The 20,732-nt window shown below is 31.9% G+C and overlaps 2 protein-coding genes across 3 annotated transcripts; one reads left to right on the top strand and one right to left on the bottom strand.

Annotated features, from left to right (window-relative positions):
* The first annotated feature begins 1,727 nt into the window (after positions 1-1,727).
* Positions 1,728-7,373, top strand: LOC145013371 (protein trichome birefringence-like 33). Of its 2 annotated transcripts, none has more exons than XM_078972163.1 (6): positions 1,728-1,965; positions 2,088-2,274; positions 5,904-6,075; positions 6,286-6,485; positions 6,566-6,724; positions 6,864-7,373. In XM_078972163.1, exons 1-6 carry the CDS (start codon positions 1,731-1,733, stop codon positions 7,201-7,203), a joined length of 1,293 nt encoding a protein of 430 aa, XP_078828289.1. In that variant the 5' UTR covers positions 1,728-1,730; the 3' UTR covers positions 7,204-7,373. The 2 variants fall into 2 exon arrangements, with proteins under 2 accessions (XP_078828289.1, XP_078828288.1); XM_078972162.1 differs by having other exon boundaries at positions 2,049-2,274.
* Positions 7,374-8,616: 1,243 nt separating this feature from the next.
* On the bottom strand, positions 8,617-14,062 carry LOC145010811 (RNA cytidine acetyltransferase 1-like). Its single transcript, XM_078969359.1, has 22 exons — positions 13,828-14,062; positions 13,616-13,707; positions 13,261-13,432; positions 13,053-13,175; positions 12,787-12,960; positions 12,591-12,701; positions 12,372-12,505; positions 12,216-12,309; positions 11,788-12,121; positions 11,475-11,686; positions 11,280-11,379; positions 11,112-11,164; positions 10,862-11,038; positions 10,719-10,756; positions 10,529-10,625; positions 10,285-10,464; positions 10,013-10,197; positions 9,780-9,924; positions 9,544-9,672; positions 9,308-9,433; positions 9,166-9,231; positions 8,617-9,083 (listed from the first exon to the last, which is right to left on the bottom strand). Exons 1-22 carry the CDS (start codon positions 13,930-13,932, stop codon positions 8,808-8,810), a joined length of 3,123 nt encoding a protein of 1,040 aa, XP_078825485.1. The 5' UTR covers positions 13,933-14,062; the 3' UTR covers positions 8,617-8,807.
* Between the last annotated feature and the right edge of the window lie 6,670 nt (positions 14,063-20,732).

Genomic DNA, 20,732 nt, shown 5'->3' with positions numbered 1-20,732 from the left:
ACAATATCATGGATTAAAAGCAGTTTTTCGTTGTGTGTACTCATCATTCGACCACCCTTCATTTGATTTTTCCTCACATCTTCGATCATTAATTTTAGAAACTACTCCAAACTCAAACAAATTTTGATGTTGTAATTCAGTTATGCCCAATTTTGCTTCTTTATCATTATATGTACACTGATCCGCAGAAAAACGGTTATTACGTGGCGAAGTCACTAACTGATGTGTCAAAAACTCCTTACCTGGACTTCTGCAGATCAAAGTTTATGTGGTTCGATTTGAATGAATGAAGTTTATTTCAATGTATGTTTATTACGAAGGTTGTAACAGATTAAAGTTTCCATGTTTCGATTTGAATGAATGAAGTTTATTTCAATGTATGTTTATTACGAAGGTTGTATGTTTATGTTTTCTAAAATATGTTTTGTAACCTACTTAAATTATGTTTATTATTTAGAATACCAGTGTGTGTAGTTTTATAAAAAAAAATGGAATATTTGTATAATTTTTATTAAACACACAACTTTTTTAAACAGATAAATAAATAAGAAAAAGGAAAAGGCAAAAACAAATTTGTTTTTACATAATAATCACATAATACCTTATGTGATTAAAAAAATATTATTATTAATAAACAAAAACAAAAATAAAAAAATTGAAAAATGAAAAATAAAATTAAAAAAACCAAGATCCGCAGAGGTGTTCATGGTTCCTCAGAGACGTTTACGGTTCCGCAGAACCCTCTCTACAGAACCTGTGGTCATTTTCCGAATTCCTTATTTCCGTGGTTATTTTTTTCAAAATAACCTTAAATTTTGGCCATTTGAATAAACTATTTGGGTATTTACATCTTCCAGAAGTTTAAAGTAAATTCCTCATTAACAATGGACTCATTATAAAGATCAAGACAGTTTATTTTTTAGAGATGGAAAAATAACTTTATCATATATAGGTTGAGTAACATGCTAAGATCTATAATAACGTTTATATTGTTTTAAAAGTTGAGTCGAAATAATTGAAGTCCAAAATATTATGTATTAAATCTTAGAAAAAAAGACATTAATTTTAATAATTATTAAATCTTATATATTTAGTAAAAGAATTGCCAAATAATTTTTTAGTATATTGAAATTCACCACTGATTTTTCACGTGATAGACAATCTCTGATTAGTAATCAATATTTAATTAAGATGTTAATACCAATATGTTTAATTCATTAAATAATTTAAATTCAAAAAGTTTTTAGTTGACCAATATTTGCTTTTTAAAAAACTTATAAATTATGTAAAATATTCTTATGGTTTATAAAAGGGTTATCATTTTTCTTTTCTGAAGCTTGCTTTTCAGAAAATATGTTAAAACTGTAAAGCAACCAATTTTATGTTTTAAAAAGTAATTTACTCTATATATTTTCATTTCACGTTAGTTACGGACTAAAATCGTAATAAACCCAATACTTAATGACCAAATTGTTAGAAAAATATAAGAGAAACGGCACACAGACCATTTCTAGTTTTCTACAATTATACCGTTGTTAATGGTTCTATATATCTTTGACTCTTGAGTAATTTATTTATATTTATTATTTAGTAGACAGTGACAAATGTTAAACATAAAGCATCATCGTTTTTACAACTTTATAATATTTTATATTGTTTATTAACATTGAATAATAAAGTCAAAGTTTCTATATCATCAATTCATCATAAAAACATGGACCCATTCGTCGATGCATAATCCAAAAAAGAGAATGAAGCTGGAACCTCTTAGGTCTTTTTCATCTCCAACCTCTATTCTCATTAGAAAACCTCCAATATCACCATATCTTTTATTCACTTTCTTAGCCTTCATCATCTTTGCCATCTTCCTCTACGGTGAAGACCTCCGTTGTATCATCGGACAACACCACCACCTTCATCTCGACCATATCAACCCCAACCCACTACCGCTTTCTGCTGCTACTGGTACGTTATCTTTCCTTTTCGAACTCACCGGAAAACAAAAACTGCGATTTGAAACTGAAACTTTTCCGGCGATATATAATTAGAGAAGCATCAGATTCATGACACGAAGCTGCCGTTTTCAGTCGGGGAAGAGGAGAAGGAGTGCGATGTATTTAGCGGCAGGTGGGTGTGGGATCCGGTGAACCATCCGTTGTATAAAGAATCGGAGTGTCCGTACATACAGCCGCAGCTTACATGCCAGGAGCATGGCCGGCCGGACCGGGATTACCAGTTTTGGAGATGGCAACCTCATGCTTGTTCTCTCCCGAGGTAAATTTTTTTATCTTTTCAATGAAAATTGTTATTTAATTTTATCATTGATTATTTAAATCTTATGTATTATATGAGTTTATTTAAAAATAAATTTAAATATGAAATTTTAACAATTTGAAAAGTTTGAATTAATAAAAAAAGAGAAAATTTTTGAATTATTAAAATTAATGAGGTTTTAATGTATTGCATTACATATATAATTTTTTCTAATAAATACCTTACATATATATTAAATGTAGAATTTTAATTTAATAAAATGAAAATTACAATAAAATAACAAATAGAAAATTTAAAATTTAAAAATTCTAAAAAATATCATGTATCCAAATGAATGAGAAGATAACATGTACCAAAAAGTTCTTTATTTATTAGGTAGAATGTTTTTTTTACAATGTACTTAGAATATTAAAATCAATAAAATTACATATTTAAATTATCAATTACATGTTTATTATATATGTTAATAACTTAATACTAATGCATTTACATGTAATTTACTTCAAAGTAAAAAATTAACCGAAAATAATTTTATTCTTTATGATTATTACAAAAAATAGGATGTATTTACAAATAAAAATAGTTTTAGAGGGTGTTTGGATAAATAGTTTTTAGCTTATTAGTTTATTGTTTATTTGTTTACTGCTGTGGGAATAAATATTTTTTTTAAATGTATTTGGATTAGCTTATTGCGGTGGGAATAAGCAATAAGCAATAAAAATTTATGTGTTTGGCAAACAAAACAACTTATATGACTAAAATAACCAATAAATAATAAGCATTCCCCCTTGCTTATTAAAATCAGTTTATTTGGCTTATTTCTGCCGCTAATATGAATTTTAAAAACTCATATTCAAACACTTAAATTTATTTATTAACGTGGGATTATGCAATAAACAATAAGAAGTCCTTTTAACATAAGTGATTCAAATATATATATAAAAGATTTCTTTTTATATACTTCGTACTGATCGATAAATCTTATAATAGCTAGGTCCCCACACATTTATATAGTAAATTTTGATGGAAGCTACTTTTGCAGCAATAACGTATTGATCTAGTTGTTACCGCGTTCAATTAATTTGTTTTTACCGATAAGCTGCAATTGTAACATAAGGGTTACAAAAAAAGGGTTTTGAAACCAAAATATGATCAACATAATTCTTAATTCTTAATGTTTGATCGAGGAACATGTATGTAAATATTTAAATTTTAATAATTTAGTTAGAGTTAGATCATGGTTCCACCAACTCATTTAAATATAATTAAATAAACAATATTTAATTTAAAAAATTTAGTTAGAGTTAGATCATGGGTTCCACCAACTCATGCAGATTTGACTTCCTGTTTATGGATTGTTAATTGTTTTGCAATCAATTAAATTTGTGAGACAAGGACAAGTTTATCGTAGGTACTTATTTTTTTTTTCAAAAAATAAACCTAAAAATAAAAAACGATCCATCGCATATGAACTTTCACGGTTTGAGATTTTATTATTTGGACCGCAATTTTGAGATTAGATATGTGATTTTATCAAAAGCATAAAACGATAAGAAAATTTGAACTTTGCCACTTTTTCCATCCTATTTGCATCTCCAATACCACACCATTTAAGTATATACATTATTTTTGTGTCAAAATGCTGCAATTCAACTTCATTTTTAACATTAAAAAAATTAAGAATTGACATGATTGCTTCAAAATTGATTATTTATATTCAATGTGGATGTCAAATCAGGCATTTATGTCATATTTTAGTTTTTATTACACATCATAATTTAGGTCAACTTAGAGAGTCGTGTTGTATTTTTAGTTTTCATTACACAACATGACAATTATTATATATCATGACACGGCACAATGTTGTGTCAACTTTTGAACATGGATAAAACGTGTTTTTTATACTAGATACAAACATGAAATTAAGATTTTACCTTTAATTGTTATGGGTTGAGAAAGATGAAGAAAAATAAAATAGATAAAATGATGTGGCAGTGGGTTTAATGGGTTGGAAAGAAATAACTCCCTTTTCCTTAAGAAATATGATCAACGTTCATAAACTATGTTTAAAAATATCTTTATGTGCTATTTTATGTTTTGTAGACTTACTAAGTATGACTCCCCCCCCCCCCCCCCCAAGCTCTCTCTTTCAATCTACTATCCAACATCGTTACTAGGAACATAATTGTGTGACTTATGCAAATATAACGTAACACTTCCAATTTAAAACTTGAGGTTTACTATAACCTACAAAGCTTAGTACATATATATTCTAGGTGTGTGTCACACACACGTACACGCACATGTTTAAGCAACCACAAAACCAATTACAAACACAGATTTTTCAAGTAATGAAAAACTCATTTATTTGCATCTTTTTCATAAATTCTAATCTGAACTCTAAAGTATGATTCTTACGTGTACTTTTGATGACAACATTTTTGAAATTATATATATATATATATATATATATATATATATATATATATATATATATATATATATATATACACACACACACACTAGCCGTTTACCCGCGCAAAGCGGCGGGCGATAAATAGTTTGTTTTGACAATTAATTTCTTTTCAATGGAGAATGATTATTTTCAATTCAATCATTAGCTTGTTTTAGGAAACATGTCATATTAAAAATAAATAAAATTCATGAAATGATCAAATTATAGGGTGTTAAGTATTTATTTGGATGAAAAAAGATCTGATCAAAACCTTGGAAAAGAAGATTTATAGGAGTTTGTTTAAATTTTAATATTATTTTATTAGTGATTAGTTGTACAATTAACTTAATGATTTGGACGTTTTAAAAAAAATATTATTATTTTATTCAATCTATTTTTAGAAATAGTGAGATTTGTTTTATAAGATTATATATATATATATATATATATATATATATATATATATATATATATATATATATATATATATATATATATATATAATTTAGCCTTTAATCTTTAGATTTTATACATATTTAGCCTAAAAATATAAAATTTATGTTGCGCCCCACCCTCCCCCGGCTCTCCGATTTTCATATATATTAAACTTTCGGCCCCTCCAAAATAGATGTCCATGCTCCGTCACTATATATATATATATATATATATATATATATATATATATATATATATATATATATATATATATATATATATATATATATATATATATATATATATATATATATATACACACAGTTGTAATATGTTTGTATATAGCACAAAGCGAGATATTTCATATCATTAATTTCATCGACATGCATGGTAAATATCTTTTAACACAAATGTTAACTTGAATGACAAAAAACATGAATTGATCTTTGCTTATGTCAATAATTAATGACAGCTTCAATGTATCACTAAGAAACTCATTTATTTGCATCTCTTTCATAAATTCTAATATAAACTCTAAAATATGATTCTTACGTGTACTTTTGATGACAATATTTTTGAAATTATATATCTGTTGTAATATGTTTGTATATAGCACACAGCGAGATATTTCATATGATCATTTCATTGACATGCATGGCGAATATCTTTTAGCACAAATGTTAACTTGAATGACAAAAAACGTGAATTGACCTTTGCTTATGTCGATAATTAATGACAGCTTCAATGCATCATTAATGCTGGAAACATTAAGAAACAAGAGAATGATGTTCGTTGGAGATTCCTTAAACAGAGGCCAATATGTATCAATGGTGTGTCTTCTACATTCACTCATCCCTGATAATGCTAAATCCATGGAAACTTTCGGTTCTCTAACTGTTTTCACTGCCAAGGTAAAGGTTTAAGATAATACCAATTACATCATTTAATTTCATTATACACAAGCTAGCCTTCTTATTAATACAAGTTGTAGATTTGATCACCAATAACAATCACTCAATTCAAGTATTAACAAAATCAAATAATATATTAACTACAAGTTAAGTAAGTCGCTAAATTGTATTATTGGCTAATAATGATTATTAAATTGTTGTATATTGTAGAATTACAACGCGACAATTGAATTCTATTGGGCTCCTTTTTTACTTGAGTCAAATGCTGATGATGCTGTCATACATCGTATTTCTGATAGAATTGTAAGAAAAGGTTCTATAAACAAGCATGGAAAACATTGGAAAGGGGTTGATATAATAGTTTTCAATACTTACCTATGGTGGATGACAGATGCCGATTTCAAAATTTTGTAACTTCTTGTTTCTTCATCTTCTCTTAGACTTCAAGCTAATGTTTTGTTTTGACTAATATAACAAGATGAAAATACAGGCATGGATCATTTAATGATGAAGTGAAACAGATAGTAGAAGTGTCAACAGATGATGCTTATAGAATGATGATGAAAAGTATGATGAGATGGATAAAGGAGAATATGGATCCTAACAAAACAAGAGTGTTTTTCACCGGAATGTCTCCAACTCATCAAATGTTAGTTATTTCTCTTTTCCAAAATAGACACATAGGCTTTTTTGAAATATAAATGATCTAATATATATTTTTAACTTTTGGAGAAAATTGGTGTAAAAATTTACTTTCTTAGTACTTGTTTTTGTGGTTTTATGTGTAGGAGCATTGAATGGGGAGGCAATCCAAATGGAAGATGTTACAATCAGACAAAAATGATTGCGGATCCAAACTATTGGGGATCAGATAGCAAGAAAAACATAATGAAAATAATTGGAGATGTTTTTAGAGAATCAAAGTTTCCTATAACATTTTTGAACATCACGCAACTCTCACTTTACCGAAAAGATGCTCACACATCAATCTACAAGAAACAATGGAACCCTTTGACACCGGAACAAATAGCCAACCCTAGTAGCTATGCAGATTGTATACACTGGTGTTTGCCTGGACTTCAAGATACATGGAACGAACTCTTATTTTCCAAACTTTTTTTCCCTTGACATGACAAATGGAATTTTTTATACTTTTGTTTGCATATATTTTGTAGTTACATCATCAGAAGAAAAATTATAGGAAACAAAAGGAACTACATCCATAAAATTGTTTAATTTGATTTTCATAATTGAGATTTTGTAAGTTTCTATATCTTTCAAATATTACAGTCTAATCAATGGGTAGGCTTCTTGTAATTTTTTATTATTTTCTTTTAATTTCATTATGTTTTAAGCATTTATTATGGTTAAGGTTGGTTGGTGTGGGCAAATATATAAGATGACTATTAATTAGCTATTCACTACTCGGCTATATAAAAGAAATAAAGTAAATTGTTTGGTTGTAAACTAAAATTTATAAAGAACCATTAAGAAAATATATATGCTAATTTAGTATTATATATGTTGAAAAACTATAGAGAAAAAATACATATTAATAGTTTTTTTTATTTTTGAACCTATTAAAAATGTTAACATAGTAAATTAATACTTGATGAAAGATATATATTAAAATTAAAAAATACAAAAAATAAATAAATAAATTCTATTCAATTTTTTTGGACTATTCGGTTTTTAATTTACATTTCATTATTAGTTATAAAGCTAGTTTAGTGTTTTTATCTTTCCAAGATATCATATAGTTTGATTTCCTATTTATAGTCCCTTTTTCTTTCATTGTAATTTTTTCATTCAATACAGCTCGTTGAGATTCCATTCAAGTTGGCTCGTGTTTTATTGCATGTAATTTCTTGAATTTTTATCTCAGATTCCTTTGATGACTTATAACACATCCATTTTGTTAATCTACTGAAGAACTTATTTCATAATATTTGTGTGTTTTTCAAAATTTTTGCTTTTGCCTATGAACTTCTATATGGTAGTAAAGCAGTTTTGAAAGCCATTTGTTAGAAATTTGAATACTATCACATAACTAGCTTGCATAATTAGGTGGCTTACTGGCTTAGAAGTGTGACAACCGTTTCCCTAAGTTGAAGTATTTTTTGGTAGTTTTATGATTTGTTTTTATAAATTGTAAAGGAATCATTGCATTTTATATTTTATAATAGTCAAAGCAGTAGAATTTTGCATATAGCAATACAGCTATTTATTAATGTGATTGTTGCAACAATCTTGAAAACAAAAATTACACATACACATACACGATAAAATATTGAGAAATGGTTGAAAAATAGCAACCACCTATGATAATGGTTCAAACCAGGCACATACCACACCTTTCTGCTGGGGATGAGCATAGTAGGATTTATCAATTGAAGTTTGGTATATTTTCTAGATATATATTTTTTATAAAGTTTAAATAAGATACAAGATGTTAATATGAACAAAGTAGTTGTAGACGAGCAGATTGTTGATATGGGTCTACATGTTACATTCCCAATTTCAGCTTTTTACTCATTCATATTACCAGATTTTGTAGCTTTAACTATATTTAGTCTTTAAGTAAATTATGCGGTGGTTACCCTTAAATAATTGTAATTTCACATACAAAATTTCATCTAATATCGCCAAGAATCTCTAAAATCTAACCCTAACCATGGTTTGCAAAACTGAAGGGTAGACAAAATAGACCCGTAATAATTAGTAACTACTATCTATGGTGATGATGATCTTTTCTTTTTTGATGATTTGGAATTGGATGAACGTCCTCCATTGCTTCTTTTTTTGTCACTCTTTTTATCTTTTGGTGTCCCATGTTTTTCTGGCTTGGTTTTACTATTACTAGAAGACTTAACACTAATCACAGCACCCGATGCTATCTTTCCACCACTTGGCAAAGCACTTTCAAAATCCGCATCCTTATCAGCAATCGCATACCTCTGAAGAAACTCTGGGTTCAATAACCCTTCACTCTTTGCTTTCATCTCATCCTATGTATATACAAAAATTCAATCACAATACACAAATAATATATACCCCACCCACATGAACAAAAAATGCAAACAAACAAACCTTCACTTTCTTTGCAGCTTCATCAAGATCCTCATCCACAGAAATCAAATGTGGCTTCAACTCAACCTGAACAGAACCAAATTAAATTAGGGTGACTTTTTAGGGTTTAGGGCAAAATTAAATAAAGTTTTTCATGACTTACTTCTTTGACTGGTGGAAGAGTGGCACTGAACTGTTTTAAAGATACTGAATTCAAATGTTTCTGAAACTTTTTCATCACTTTCATGAATAATGACAATACTTGTTGTCTTTCCAACTTCATCACTCCCTGTTACAAATAAAAATAAATAAATGAACAAACACTACACTACACTTCACTTTTTAAGTATGTATATAGAATTAAATAAAAGATCAAGTTAACTAATGAGAAAAAAAAACCTCGGTATATGAAGCATCTTGGTTCTGTAATCCCATGCATAGTAACACAGAAGCTTGAGCATATGATAATGTAACTGGAAACTTCTCCTGGAAGTATAGGTATGCAAGAGGCAGTTTCAGGTCTGAAATCTGTTAATTAATAAAATAACATATGTTTTAAACAATCCAGAAAGATGAATAAAAAGATGTAAAGTTTAAAAAAAAAAAAAAAAAAAAAAAAAAATCAGGATTCTTACGAGATGATGATCAGCAAGGTGGTTGACATAAGATTCTAATCTTTTCATACTGACTGGAGATTTGATGATGTCATCATATATCCCATGTGAAATTGTTGTTGATGAAGGGTCTGCATCCGGGAAGCTGAGTTTTGGATCCAAGATACTACATACAAAAGGAAAAGTATTTATTTAGTAGTATTATATATATCATTGAAATTCAATATGGAAGATGTATTGTAGTGTGTATGTACCTCATTGCAAGCTTGTATTCCATTGTGTTAAATCTTGGAGAACATAAAAGCCTAGCAAATGCTGCCTTAAAAGCTCTATAACAATCACCAAAGAATCCCCATTCATCATCTGATTTTTTAACTTCAATTTCATCGTTTGCCAACAGTTTTAGAACCATACATGTGTGTTCACCAGTCACAGCATTCTGTATTATGAAAAGACGATTCAATATATAAGAAAGAAATATTAAAAACAAGTTTATAGAAAAATTAGAGAGAGTAACAAACTTAACTGGAACTTCACAAACATAAAATGGAGCAAATTTATGTTTTCTCCAGAATCGAAACAAGTCAAGAGTAAGCCCAAATGAGACACCCAAGTAATGAAGCTTTTCAGGCTTTCTTTCACGCAGATGTACAAGTAGAGGAGGTAGGTCGGATCTTGGCCTTATATTTTCTTCAAGCAATGACACCTGTCAGTTACAAATTTCAGAAAAAGTTTTATCCAAAATTCCAATTAAAAAAGATCTATCTTACTTTCTCAGCAGCTTCGGTGATTCTGAGATGTGAAGACTCTGGTTTGTTTTGGACATCATCTTCTTCAGAGATGGAAGTGAATTGACCTTCAAAGTACCTATTATAAGAATTCACTGTAATTAGCTACTATGTGATCGAAGGGGTATATATGGAAATACCAAAATATAAACATGTTGGTTAAAGTAAGTACCTTGACAGCAATTCTATTGCAGCTGAACCATATCCAAGCTGCAAGCAACAGATAAGACAACAATCATTTACTATTGTGACTTGTGAGTGACAGATAATGGAAATAAATATTATGATAAGTGCATAAAACACACACACACCCACCTTCATTGCATTTGGATGTGTTGCGATGCGGACGATTCTAGCACCAGAAAGAGTTGGGAATTCTTTGTCTTGGAATTGTTCACAGAACTTCCATGGAATTTGGTCTCCAGAAGGTTGATGTCCAGCACTTAAACTTCTCATTGCAGAAGCCTGTGAAATTTTTCCTTCAAGACACACCTGTACAACAATTTAATTAAACAATCAACCATATAAATATTAAAAAATAAACAAATAAACAAAAATAGCAAACCTGGATGACACAAAGTATATCTGGGAGCTGATTTCTTGACTCGTTAACAGGACCTACATACATAAATATAGGCAATGTACTTTATTTGTTTTTACCTCTAATACCTAAATACTTACATTTATAACAATAATAAACTATGAAATATAATATCATAAACAAAAAGTATACCGAGTAAGACGAACAAGTGATGAGCTGGCGCATCAGCCAATAACTGGAGATCATTTGGAGAGTTTTTGTAGTGAGACGCAACATATAAGGCCATCATTCTCTGAATAGTGTGTAAGAACAATAAATAAGCACCAATATTATACACGTGAATAAATTAACTAAAAACAATAACCAATAAGCACATAATAAAAATACCTGAAGAAATAGCTCGCTGTCTTTATGATATGAAAAAAGGGTATCCCGATTAACATAATAAAGATCACACTCACTAGGAGGAGGCAACCTGTTGATACTAGGAATAGAATTTGCAATATCCAAACAGAGTAAATTGTTAAGCCATGATTCGATTGGATCACCATTTGCATATCTAATAGCTTCACTCAAATCAATCTTCTTAAAAAGCCGCCCTGCATTCCATTGAAATAAATCAAATCTTTGTCTTGAAGAAAACTAAATTAGATGTTGATTTAATCATCTTGATGGATTATTATTATTATTATTACTATACCAGAAGGAACAGCTTCTTTGCTTTTTGAAGATGTGCGACTTTGTTCTTCAAGTTGTTGAAGTAGCTTTAATGATAGAGATCGCCCTGTACCTTCATATCCATTAACAGTAGAGGAAAGGAAAACAAGATAAGGACCCAATAAGGACTTGACAAGTGGCAGTGGAATAGCTGCAGCTTCATCAACCACCAAAAGTTCAACTTGTGACAGTTTTCCATGTTCATGTGGCTGTATATACTGAATTGTCTGTCTGTGTTGTTTGTAGATATTTATTCTGATGGTTGCTTTTTTAAACTCTGGATTTGAGCTTTTCACAATATCATAATCCAAATGCTCCTATAAAACATGTCCATAAAGTAATATATTATCATATTTATATATAAAAAAAAAAAAAAAAAAGTATACAATAAGAAATAGAAACAAGTTTTACCTTGTACTCAAGCAGACGAAACCCTGTTGATACAAATTCAAACAGAGTTTTGAGGTTTTCTGGGCTAGGAGCAGTCACAAATATATTTGAATACCTGAAAAATCATGTGTTAATTAGATTCATGAAGTCAACAAAAGTCAAAAGAGAGTCTCGTACCCTGCAGCAACAGCTCCAGCAATTGCAAGACCAAGTGCAGCTGACTTTCCACGCCCTCTACCAGCAAGTAAAGCCACAGTGCTACGAAGTGTTTTGTCCAAAATTGCATCAAGAAAAGTAATCACAGCTTTTCCCTGAGTAATTTATATAAATTTGACAATTTATGAAACTGGTAAACCTGTATTAATAAAAAAAAAAAAAAAAAAAAAGCGTGAATACCTGGTCCAATGTGCAGCAACTTTTAATCAATGGGCCAACAGGAAAATCGTCTTTTAATTGCTCTTTTAGATCTTTTAAGTCGCGTTCTGCTTCTGAGAGCCCTTCAGAGTCCTTTGATTAAGAAGGGGAAGAAAAAAAAAAGTTTTAGAAAGTTGTGTTAAGATAAATTATAATGTTTGAGAGACTAGAAGTTTACCTCTTCGACTGGAACTTGTGTGACTGACTTCATATGAGATGAGATTGGTAGGATATTTAACTCATCATCCATAACTATACATGATTGACATGATGCAAGTGAAAGGAGGAAACGTTCATTGAAGCGTCCAGTTGCTAATGAATGAGATTCTGTACGGAATCTCTCATGAACATCCTGTAAATAGTTGTAAAAGATAATTCCGAATCACAACATGAACATGATAAGTTTTGCTAAAAGCAACTGGCGTAAGGAATTGTGGATCATACCATGACCATGGTGTAGAGACTAGTGAGCGAAGACAAAGAACGAAGCAACAGAATAACCAATCCACCACCTTCAACTGTTTCTATGGTTCTTGCTAGAAGATTTGGAGTCAACGCCTCAAAATCCTAAAGAAAAGGGGGGGAATTTGAGTACAGAAATGTAGAAGATACCATGGAGCTTCATTTAAAGTGAATGGCAATTGTAATCTACCTGAAGTATACACATGCCGAATGTATTTCCAAGAATCCTCTCAGAATCCTTGTACTGGCAATAAGTGATCCCTGCAGTTTCTAGGAAAAGTGAGAAGGGATCAACCTTCTCAGGATCTAGAAGTCCTCTATGCATAAGCTTCTTCACCTGCTTGGCCCGTTTTTTCTTATGACTGTCAAATATTGTCAATGAACATGAAATTAGCACAGAATTCTAAGCATGTTGAGGCATTTAAAAAAATCAAAATTGAAGTTGAAAGTAACTTGCTTGAAATCCAAAATCAAATCCTACAACAATGGATAGAACTAAAAAGTAAGGAAAGGAAAAAAAAAAAAAAAAAGGTGAAACGAAGCACCTGCTAAGTTCAAGTTTATCCCTGTAACACCATAGAACATTAGGTCTTGACTTAACAACTGATTTACTAAGCATGTAGTGGAGGTTCACAATCTGCTCACAACATAAACCACCACACATATTAATAGATAAAATCAATACTCTATAAACAACATATAAATATTCGTCTAGGTATAAACAAAAGTTTGTGATTTTGTTCCAGAGTGGACTAGCCTGGTCGCGGGACTTGTCGCCGATGATGACGAACATTGAACGGTGTCTCGTTTTGACTCCATTTTCAATTAGGGTTCTAATACGTTCGTCCACCTTTTTCCTCATTCTGCTCGCTTTTGTTCTGTTAGCTTCGGTAACGTAAACAGGCGACGGCGAGGTTCAATTGGCGTATCTCCGGCGAACTGTTGATATTAGCTTTAGCAGAGAGCGACGCTGGTATAGAATAGAACTGATATTAGGGTCTATAAATATTGGGCTCTATTAACGATTTCCTATTTCATGGGCTCGAAGAAACAGGCCTGAGTTTCGGCCAGGGTCAATGAAAAATGGAAAATAGTAAATCAACAAATTTCAAATTCTGCAACAAGATTCGATGGTGTGGTAGGATTTTTTTTAGGGAAGTGCAAGTCTTGAAGTTCAAAGAAACGACAAAGTGCAATAAACCCATGAAGATTCAATGGTTAAATAGATTATAAATATAATAGTTGTTTTTTTATTTGTAAAGATCTTAATCAAGAAAGTGGAGATACGATGAATTTAGATGATATTTAATTTATTTTTTTATTTTTTTCCACAACATATATAATATCACTCACTAGAATACCTAATCAACTATGTATAAATTTTCATCTTTTATATAATATAATGTTTCATTGATAAATAGTAATGTTAAACCCCGTATAAATATGGATACATAAAAGACCTAATCTAAACCCTAAATTGTTTGGACCTAAACCCTAATCACTAACATCCCCTGCATTTTGATCGGGAGGGGACGATTAAATTGGAAAAACAAAAACACAAAACTTAACATAAATGAAGAGACAGTGGCAGAGCTCTAACGATGACGACTAACAACAACTGCTCGTTGGAGAAAGAGAAAGAAGAAGGGACGGTTAACGACGGTTCCTTTGTATAAGAAGAAAGGAGTGGCAGCGACAACGATCATCGAGTCGACGGCAGAGGAGTCCAGAGAAAAGCAGCGAGAAAGAAAGAGGGCTCGAGGTGAGGCGGACGGAGCCTATTCCGACTGAATCGGAAAATAGATTTGAAGAAGAAGCGAGTTGAGGAGAAGGCAAAAATCTTAAAGGCAAGAGTCATCTTACGAGGAGACATAATGTAACATCTTGTTTTGAGGTACTTTCACTTTTGATCCTTATACTGAGATTTATTACATTTTGGTCCTTAAAATGTAAGACTTGTGGTTGTGAGGGGGTAATTGTGACATCCCCATTTTCATGGCCAGAAAATACCAACTTTGTTTATGCTTTATAAAAATCAGAGAGCCTCTTTTAATAAAAATGTTGCGGAATTGTTCCCAGTAAAACATGATAACTACGTTATCAAAGAATTTCCGAAAAAAAGTATTTTTATTCATTTTAAAATATTTGGGATGTCATCATCAATACAAAAACATAAGCATATACAGAACTTACATTCATTATCACTAGTGATTAATATCTCCTTAATCTCTCAGTGTAATGTGACTTAATATCAACACCTGTGATATAAATAAACTGAGTGGGTCGGGTTGAGAAACTTGGTGAGTACATAAGGTTTTCAACCTACAATAATATAATTATTATGTTTAATCATCAAACAGTTAACTCAATTACCCATCCTCATTATCTTATTTACTCTTAAGGATCTACCCTAAGAATCAGTTATTTCTCATTCATTCATTCCTAAGGATTATCCTAAGGAATAGGTATGAAGTCCATCGTTGTCAATAAAACAGATGTCTAGCACAACTGCTAGTTCTATCACATAGGCGCAGCTGCCAAAACTATGACATTCTCTATGAGGTGCAGCTGTCGGTATTGTCCTTCGGGTCAACTGCTTGGGTTATCTCGTTTATTAATAGTATCGTTTTCGAGAGTCCACTCGCAATACATGTCAATGGGTTTTTAGAGTACACCGGTGAACACATCGTTCACAACACCTACAGGTTACGAGTCTGCTAGTGTTCCACTAGATTATCTGGAATAGTATGTGGTTATCATCCATACTCTGCTAGATGATGGGGCCAACATTTAGGAGCAAGGCTTCTCACATTGTCCACCTCTCACCCTTACCTCATTGTCTATATCACCTCTGAACTCATCATCCAACTCATATTTCATTTACCCATGTTTTACCCAACATATTATGTAGATATAAATCCATATACAATTTAAATCATATAAAACTTATATAAAATCGTTCATCCAGCATAGATAGCAAGTATACAGATAATATACACACATAGCACGTAGTTTATATAAAATACTTCATATCTATGTGTAAGATGAAAGGGACCATACACTCACTTGAAAAGGTGGTGATTCCGAACTCAGACAGCGTTTCGCTTCTTAAAAATAATTTCTTTCAACGAAACCTAGTATTATTACCACTAAAGTTTAGTCTATTATTCGCCTAGACTAATTAATAGTCTAGTTACTATTACTACTATATAAGCGTTAAACAACACTTACATAACCCATAATAATAGCCCAAGTACTTATTATAAGTTCCTAATAACGTTACTATAATTAAATAAAAGTTATATTAAAAATAGCGTAGGTGTAGCTCACTTACAGCGGGTTTTATAAAAAAACCGGACTTCGCTTGGAGCAGCATTCCCGAGCCGAAAATCTCTTCTTCTCGGAGCTTTAGAGCACTCCGGGGATTCCGCCTCATGCTAGGGAGGTTCCCTAGGCTTTTCGGGGGGTTTCGGGGCTAGATAGAGGTTATAAAAAGAGAGAGAGAGAGAGAGTAAAGAGATGAAAGAATGAGAAAGGTGTGAAGAAATTTAGAGTGGGAGAGGTTCTATTTATATGGTGAAATATGGCTGAACTTGGTGCCACATGTCACCATCTGGTGGCAAGACTTGGGGAGAAAGCAATGGCCAAGATTGTGCGTCACCCATTTCGCACAACACACTTCCGACTTCTAAAATCCGTAACTTTCACATGCTAGGGAGGGTCCCTAGGCTTTTCGGGGGGTTTCGGGGCTGGAGAGAGGTTATAGAGAGAGAGAAAGAGAGTAAAGAGATGAAAGAATGAGAAAGGTGTGAAGAAAATTAGAGTGGGAGAGGTTCTATTTATATGGTGAAATATGGCTGAACTTGGTGCCACATGTCACCATCAGGTGGCAAGACTTGGGGAGAAAGCAATGGCCAAGATTGTGCGTCACCTATTTTCGCACAACACACTTCCGACTTCTAAAATCTGTAACTTTCACATGCGAGCTCACTTTTTGACATTCTTTATATCTACTTGTAGGTAAAAATAAGATCTACAACTTTCATTTTGACTCCGCCAGCTAATTCTCGACCGATCTTAAATTTAATAGTACGATAAGATTATACTGTTAAATATCCGCGTAAAATTCATAACTTCTACATACGGACTCTGTTTTTGTCTGTCTTTTTACCATTGAGTTCCTATTAATGAGATATTCAATTCTCATTTAGATCGCTTAGGCCAAAAACCACTTGATCTAAAATTCCAGTTTCGGGTCGTGCACTACTAAGCCAAATCTTAGAAAATTCATAACTTCTCATACGAAGTCATATTTGGGCGTCCTTTTTTTGTATGTTCTGGATTTAATGTATAATACAACTTTTGTTTAGATTTATAAGACTAAAAATTCCTCCATCATAAATTCCCTATTTACGTCTCCCGATGTAGTGTCGTTTTTACCATAAAACTTCGACGGGCCATAACTTGTTCGTTATAACTCGAATTTCAGCGTTCTTTATATGTACGGAACCCTTGAGACGTATTCTACAACTTGGTTAAGATTATTTATTCTAAATAATATTTTGTCAAAAAGTCGTTTTCGACCCCTATTATCTCTAAATTGATTAGTCCGGATCTACAGGCGTTATGTCACAACTAGAAATTTTTGTGCCTTGTAACTACAACACTTAAGTCAAATTGTGAATCAAAGACATAAGAGCATGTATGATGCATACTCTATGACAACAAAATTACAAACAAACACCCGCAAACATTTCAAGTAGTCAACAAGCAATTGGAAACCCTAGGAGTTCTTGTTTAAGTCCATTTTGGACAAGGACTTCCTTATTGGGCCCATTAGACCAATAATCTTCCAATTTGATGATCTTGGGTTTAGAACTCTTAAATGGGCTCTAATTGGACCCACTTCCATGTATTTCAATATTCTGGGCCATATTGGGCCTAATATGAAATAAATTAATTACATGAACCATTTTGGGGCATAATTTACCTAATTTAGCCCTAATAGGTCATAAAAACTATACTTTGATTTATTTGAGTCAAGCATCATCTAGCTTAACTATAATATGGGCTTAAGGGCAAAAAGCCCAAAAATCTCCTCTTTCCCTCCCATTCTCTACCCAACCCCAAGGGAAGGAAGAGTTGACTTTGTGTGTGCCACCTCACAATTATTCAAGGGACTTCCATGCAAGAGGACTCATACTTCCATGCACCATCCTTTCACGCTTCTCTATTCTCTCCTTTCTTCTTAATTCTCAGCCGAACCCAAAACACACACACACACACACACTTCACTCAACTCTCTCAAAAGAAACTCTCTCCACTCCTCTCCAAGTGTTCGAAAATTAGGAAGCTTCAAGGAGATTTTTCCCACAAACACAACATCTAAGGTAAGTTGATGTTAGAGTCATAAGCTAGTTATTTCATTCCATTCAAGAATCACCTCTTAATCCATTCAAACTTATGATTTAGCACCTTAGAATCATCCAAGTTCGAAATCATCCAAGGAAGGTAGCTAAGGTCGAATTTCTTCTCATTTTTCCTTCCAAAACCGAAACCACACCCAAGGTGAGCTTCATACCCCCTATTTTTCTATTTTTTTAAGTTTTTGTGGGGGATAATACAAGCAAATGTGTAGATCTATGAGTTCATGTATGCCTTGTGTGATTTTTATGCTTGTATGTATGATTTTATGTGTTATGTGATGAATATGTTAGCCAAAAATACCTAAAAACCGAGATCTACCACATGAGGAGTGAAACAAACATAACTTATACCCTTTTACACTAATCAAGTCAATAAAAATAATTTATTTGGTTAGGATGAACATTTTTGGACATAAAACCCATTTTTGGGCTCAAATTGTCAAAAATACAAAAGCTAAAGGCCCAAAACGACAAATGATAATTTCTGGAGGTTGGAAAGAGTCCAAACAATTTCTAATAAAAATTTTCTGAAAATCAACACTTTTGAGGGGCTTAAAATGCAAATTTTGAACCTAATGGGCTAAAAATGGGCTTTTCGGCCCAATAAGCCCCAAATTGCAAAAATTCTGAAATAGAGGGGTTGAAATTGAAAATTTCTGTAAAACTGGGGACTACTAGTGTAATAAAACTAATTCAAGAGTCAAAAATGTTTTCAAAGTCAAAAGGGATCAAAAAATGCAAAAATTTTCCATTTTGGGCAAAAACTGTAAAGTTGCGAAAATAAGGGTTCCAACCGAGAGAAAATCATTTTTGAAGGACTTAAGTTGTTTATCCAGTAAATCTAGGCTGAAAATGTCTTTTTAATAAATTTTTATACTAAAGTGTCAAGAAAAATGGTTTAAGGACTAAAATGGAAATTCTTTTATATAAAGGGTTAAAAGTGTAAATTTTATCCAAGAAGGGTCATAAAAAGGTAAACTCTTATTTTTTTTTTTAAAAAAAAAACAATAAATCCCTTAAGATAAAATACGAGTACCACGACTACCGGCGAAACATAATAACAAATACGTTTTCAACACCAATATCGTTATCAAACAAATTGATTCGGGCTCGAATCAATAACGAATCAAAAATCAATAAACAATAAGTACTTCAATAAACACACGAAATTCACGAGAAGTCAATATTCAATCTTTGGGCTTGAAAGTTTCAAATCGTGCTTGTTGGGCCTAACTAGCCCAATAACATGATATTTGAGCCCGAAGGGAACGCGCTTACATATTATTGGGCCTTCTATGACCTAATTCCATGTAAAAGGACTTTCAATAGCTTTATTGTGCTGTTGGGCCCCAAGGGCCCATTGGTACTACTATCAAAGTCGAGAAGTCAAATGTGAGTCGGGCCTAGTGACTTCCGCATTCACGTAAGCCTTGAACGACTTATGGAAATAACGAGGGCTTCGTACCCTCTTTTCTCCTCAGTTGTGGGGCTATGAGAAGTCAGGGTGGTTGGATTAAGTGAGCCTTACGAACGACGCCAAAAGGATCGTTTGTAATTGGTAGTTATAAACTAGTCATTTTCGTTAATGCGTGATTATAACAACTCACAACCCATAATTAATCCAATGTCACCTGGAATTATCGGAAACAATCGTCGAATCGGTATAACAATAAACAAGACACGAAATTTTATGTACGAGGAAAACATCGGGTTTTCCCGGGAAGTTCAACACTTTTATCTATGTGATGTATACAAGGTTTAACAATTATACAAGTTTACAAAAATCGACAAGCATACTATGGATCTCCACACTTTTTATAAAACAATACTCTTTTCAGGAAATATCGGATTTTGTGAGTTTTCAAACTACACAAAAATCATTATTATTCAAACACGACTTATGAACTCACCAACATTTCATATGTTGACGTTTTCCAAAATACTTGTATTCTCAGGTAATAGGTAAATTAAGGAATATGTATCCAGTGATGTCACGGTGTTTTGTTTAAATTAGTATCGAACGATTTAAGTTATGGAAATGTAATGTTTAAAACAATGTACTAAATGTAAACCATATCAGTTGTAATGTTTCAATGCTTGGTGATGAATGATGTTATGATTCATGTATAATCATTGTAATGGTATTCAATTGAGTCGTAATAGCCCTCAGACGTTTCCGCCATCTGCTTCGGGGGTGTGACACGTTACAATTATCTCCCCCTTAGGATGATTACGT

This window comes from Lactuca saligna, chromosome 8 (genome assembly GCF_052625555.1).
Source record: "Lactuca saligna cultivar CGN05327 chromosome 8, ASM5262555v1, whole genome shotgun sequence".
Lineage (NCBI taxonomy): Eukaryota > Viridiplantae > Streptophyta > Magnoliopsida > Asterales > Asteraceae > Lactuca > Lactuca saligna.
This window is presented reverse-complemented; position numbering and strand designations above follow the sequence as displayed.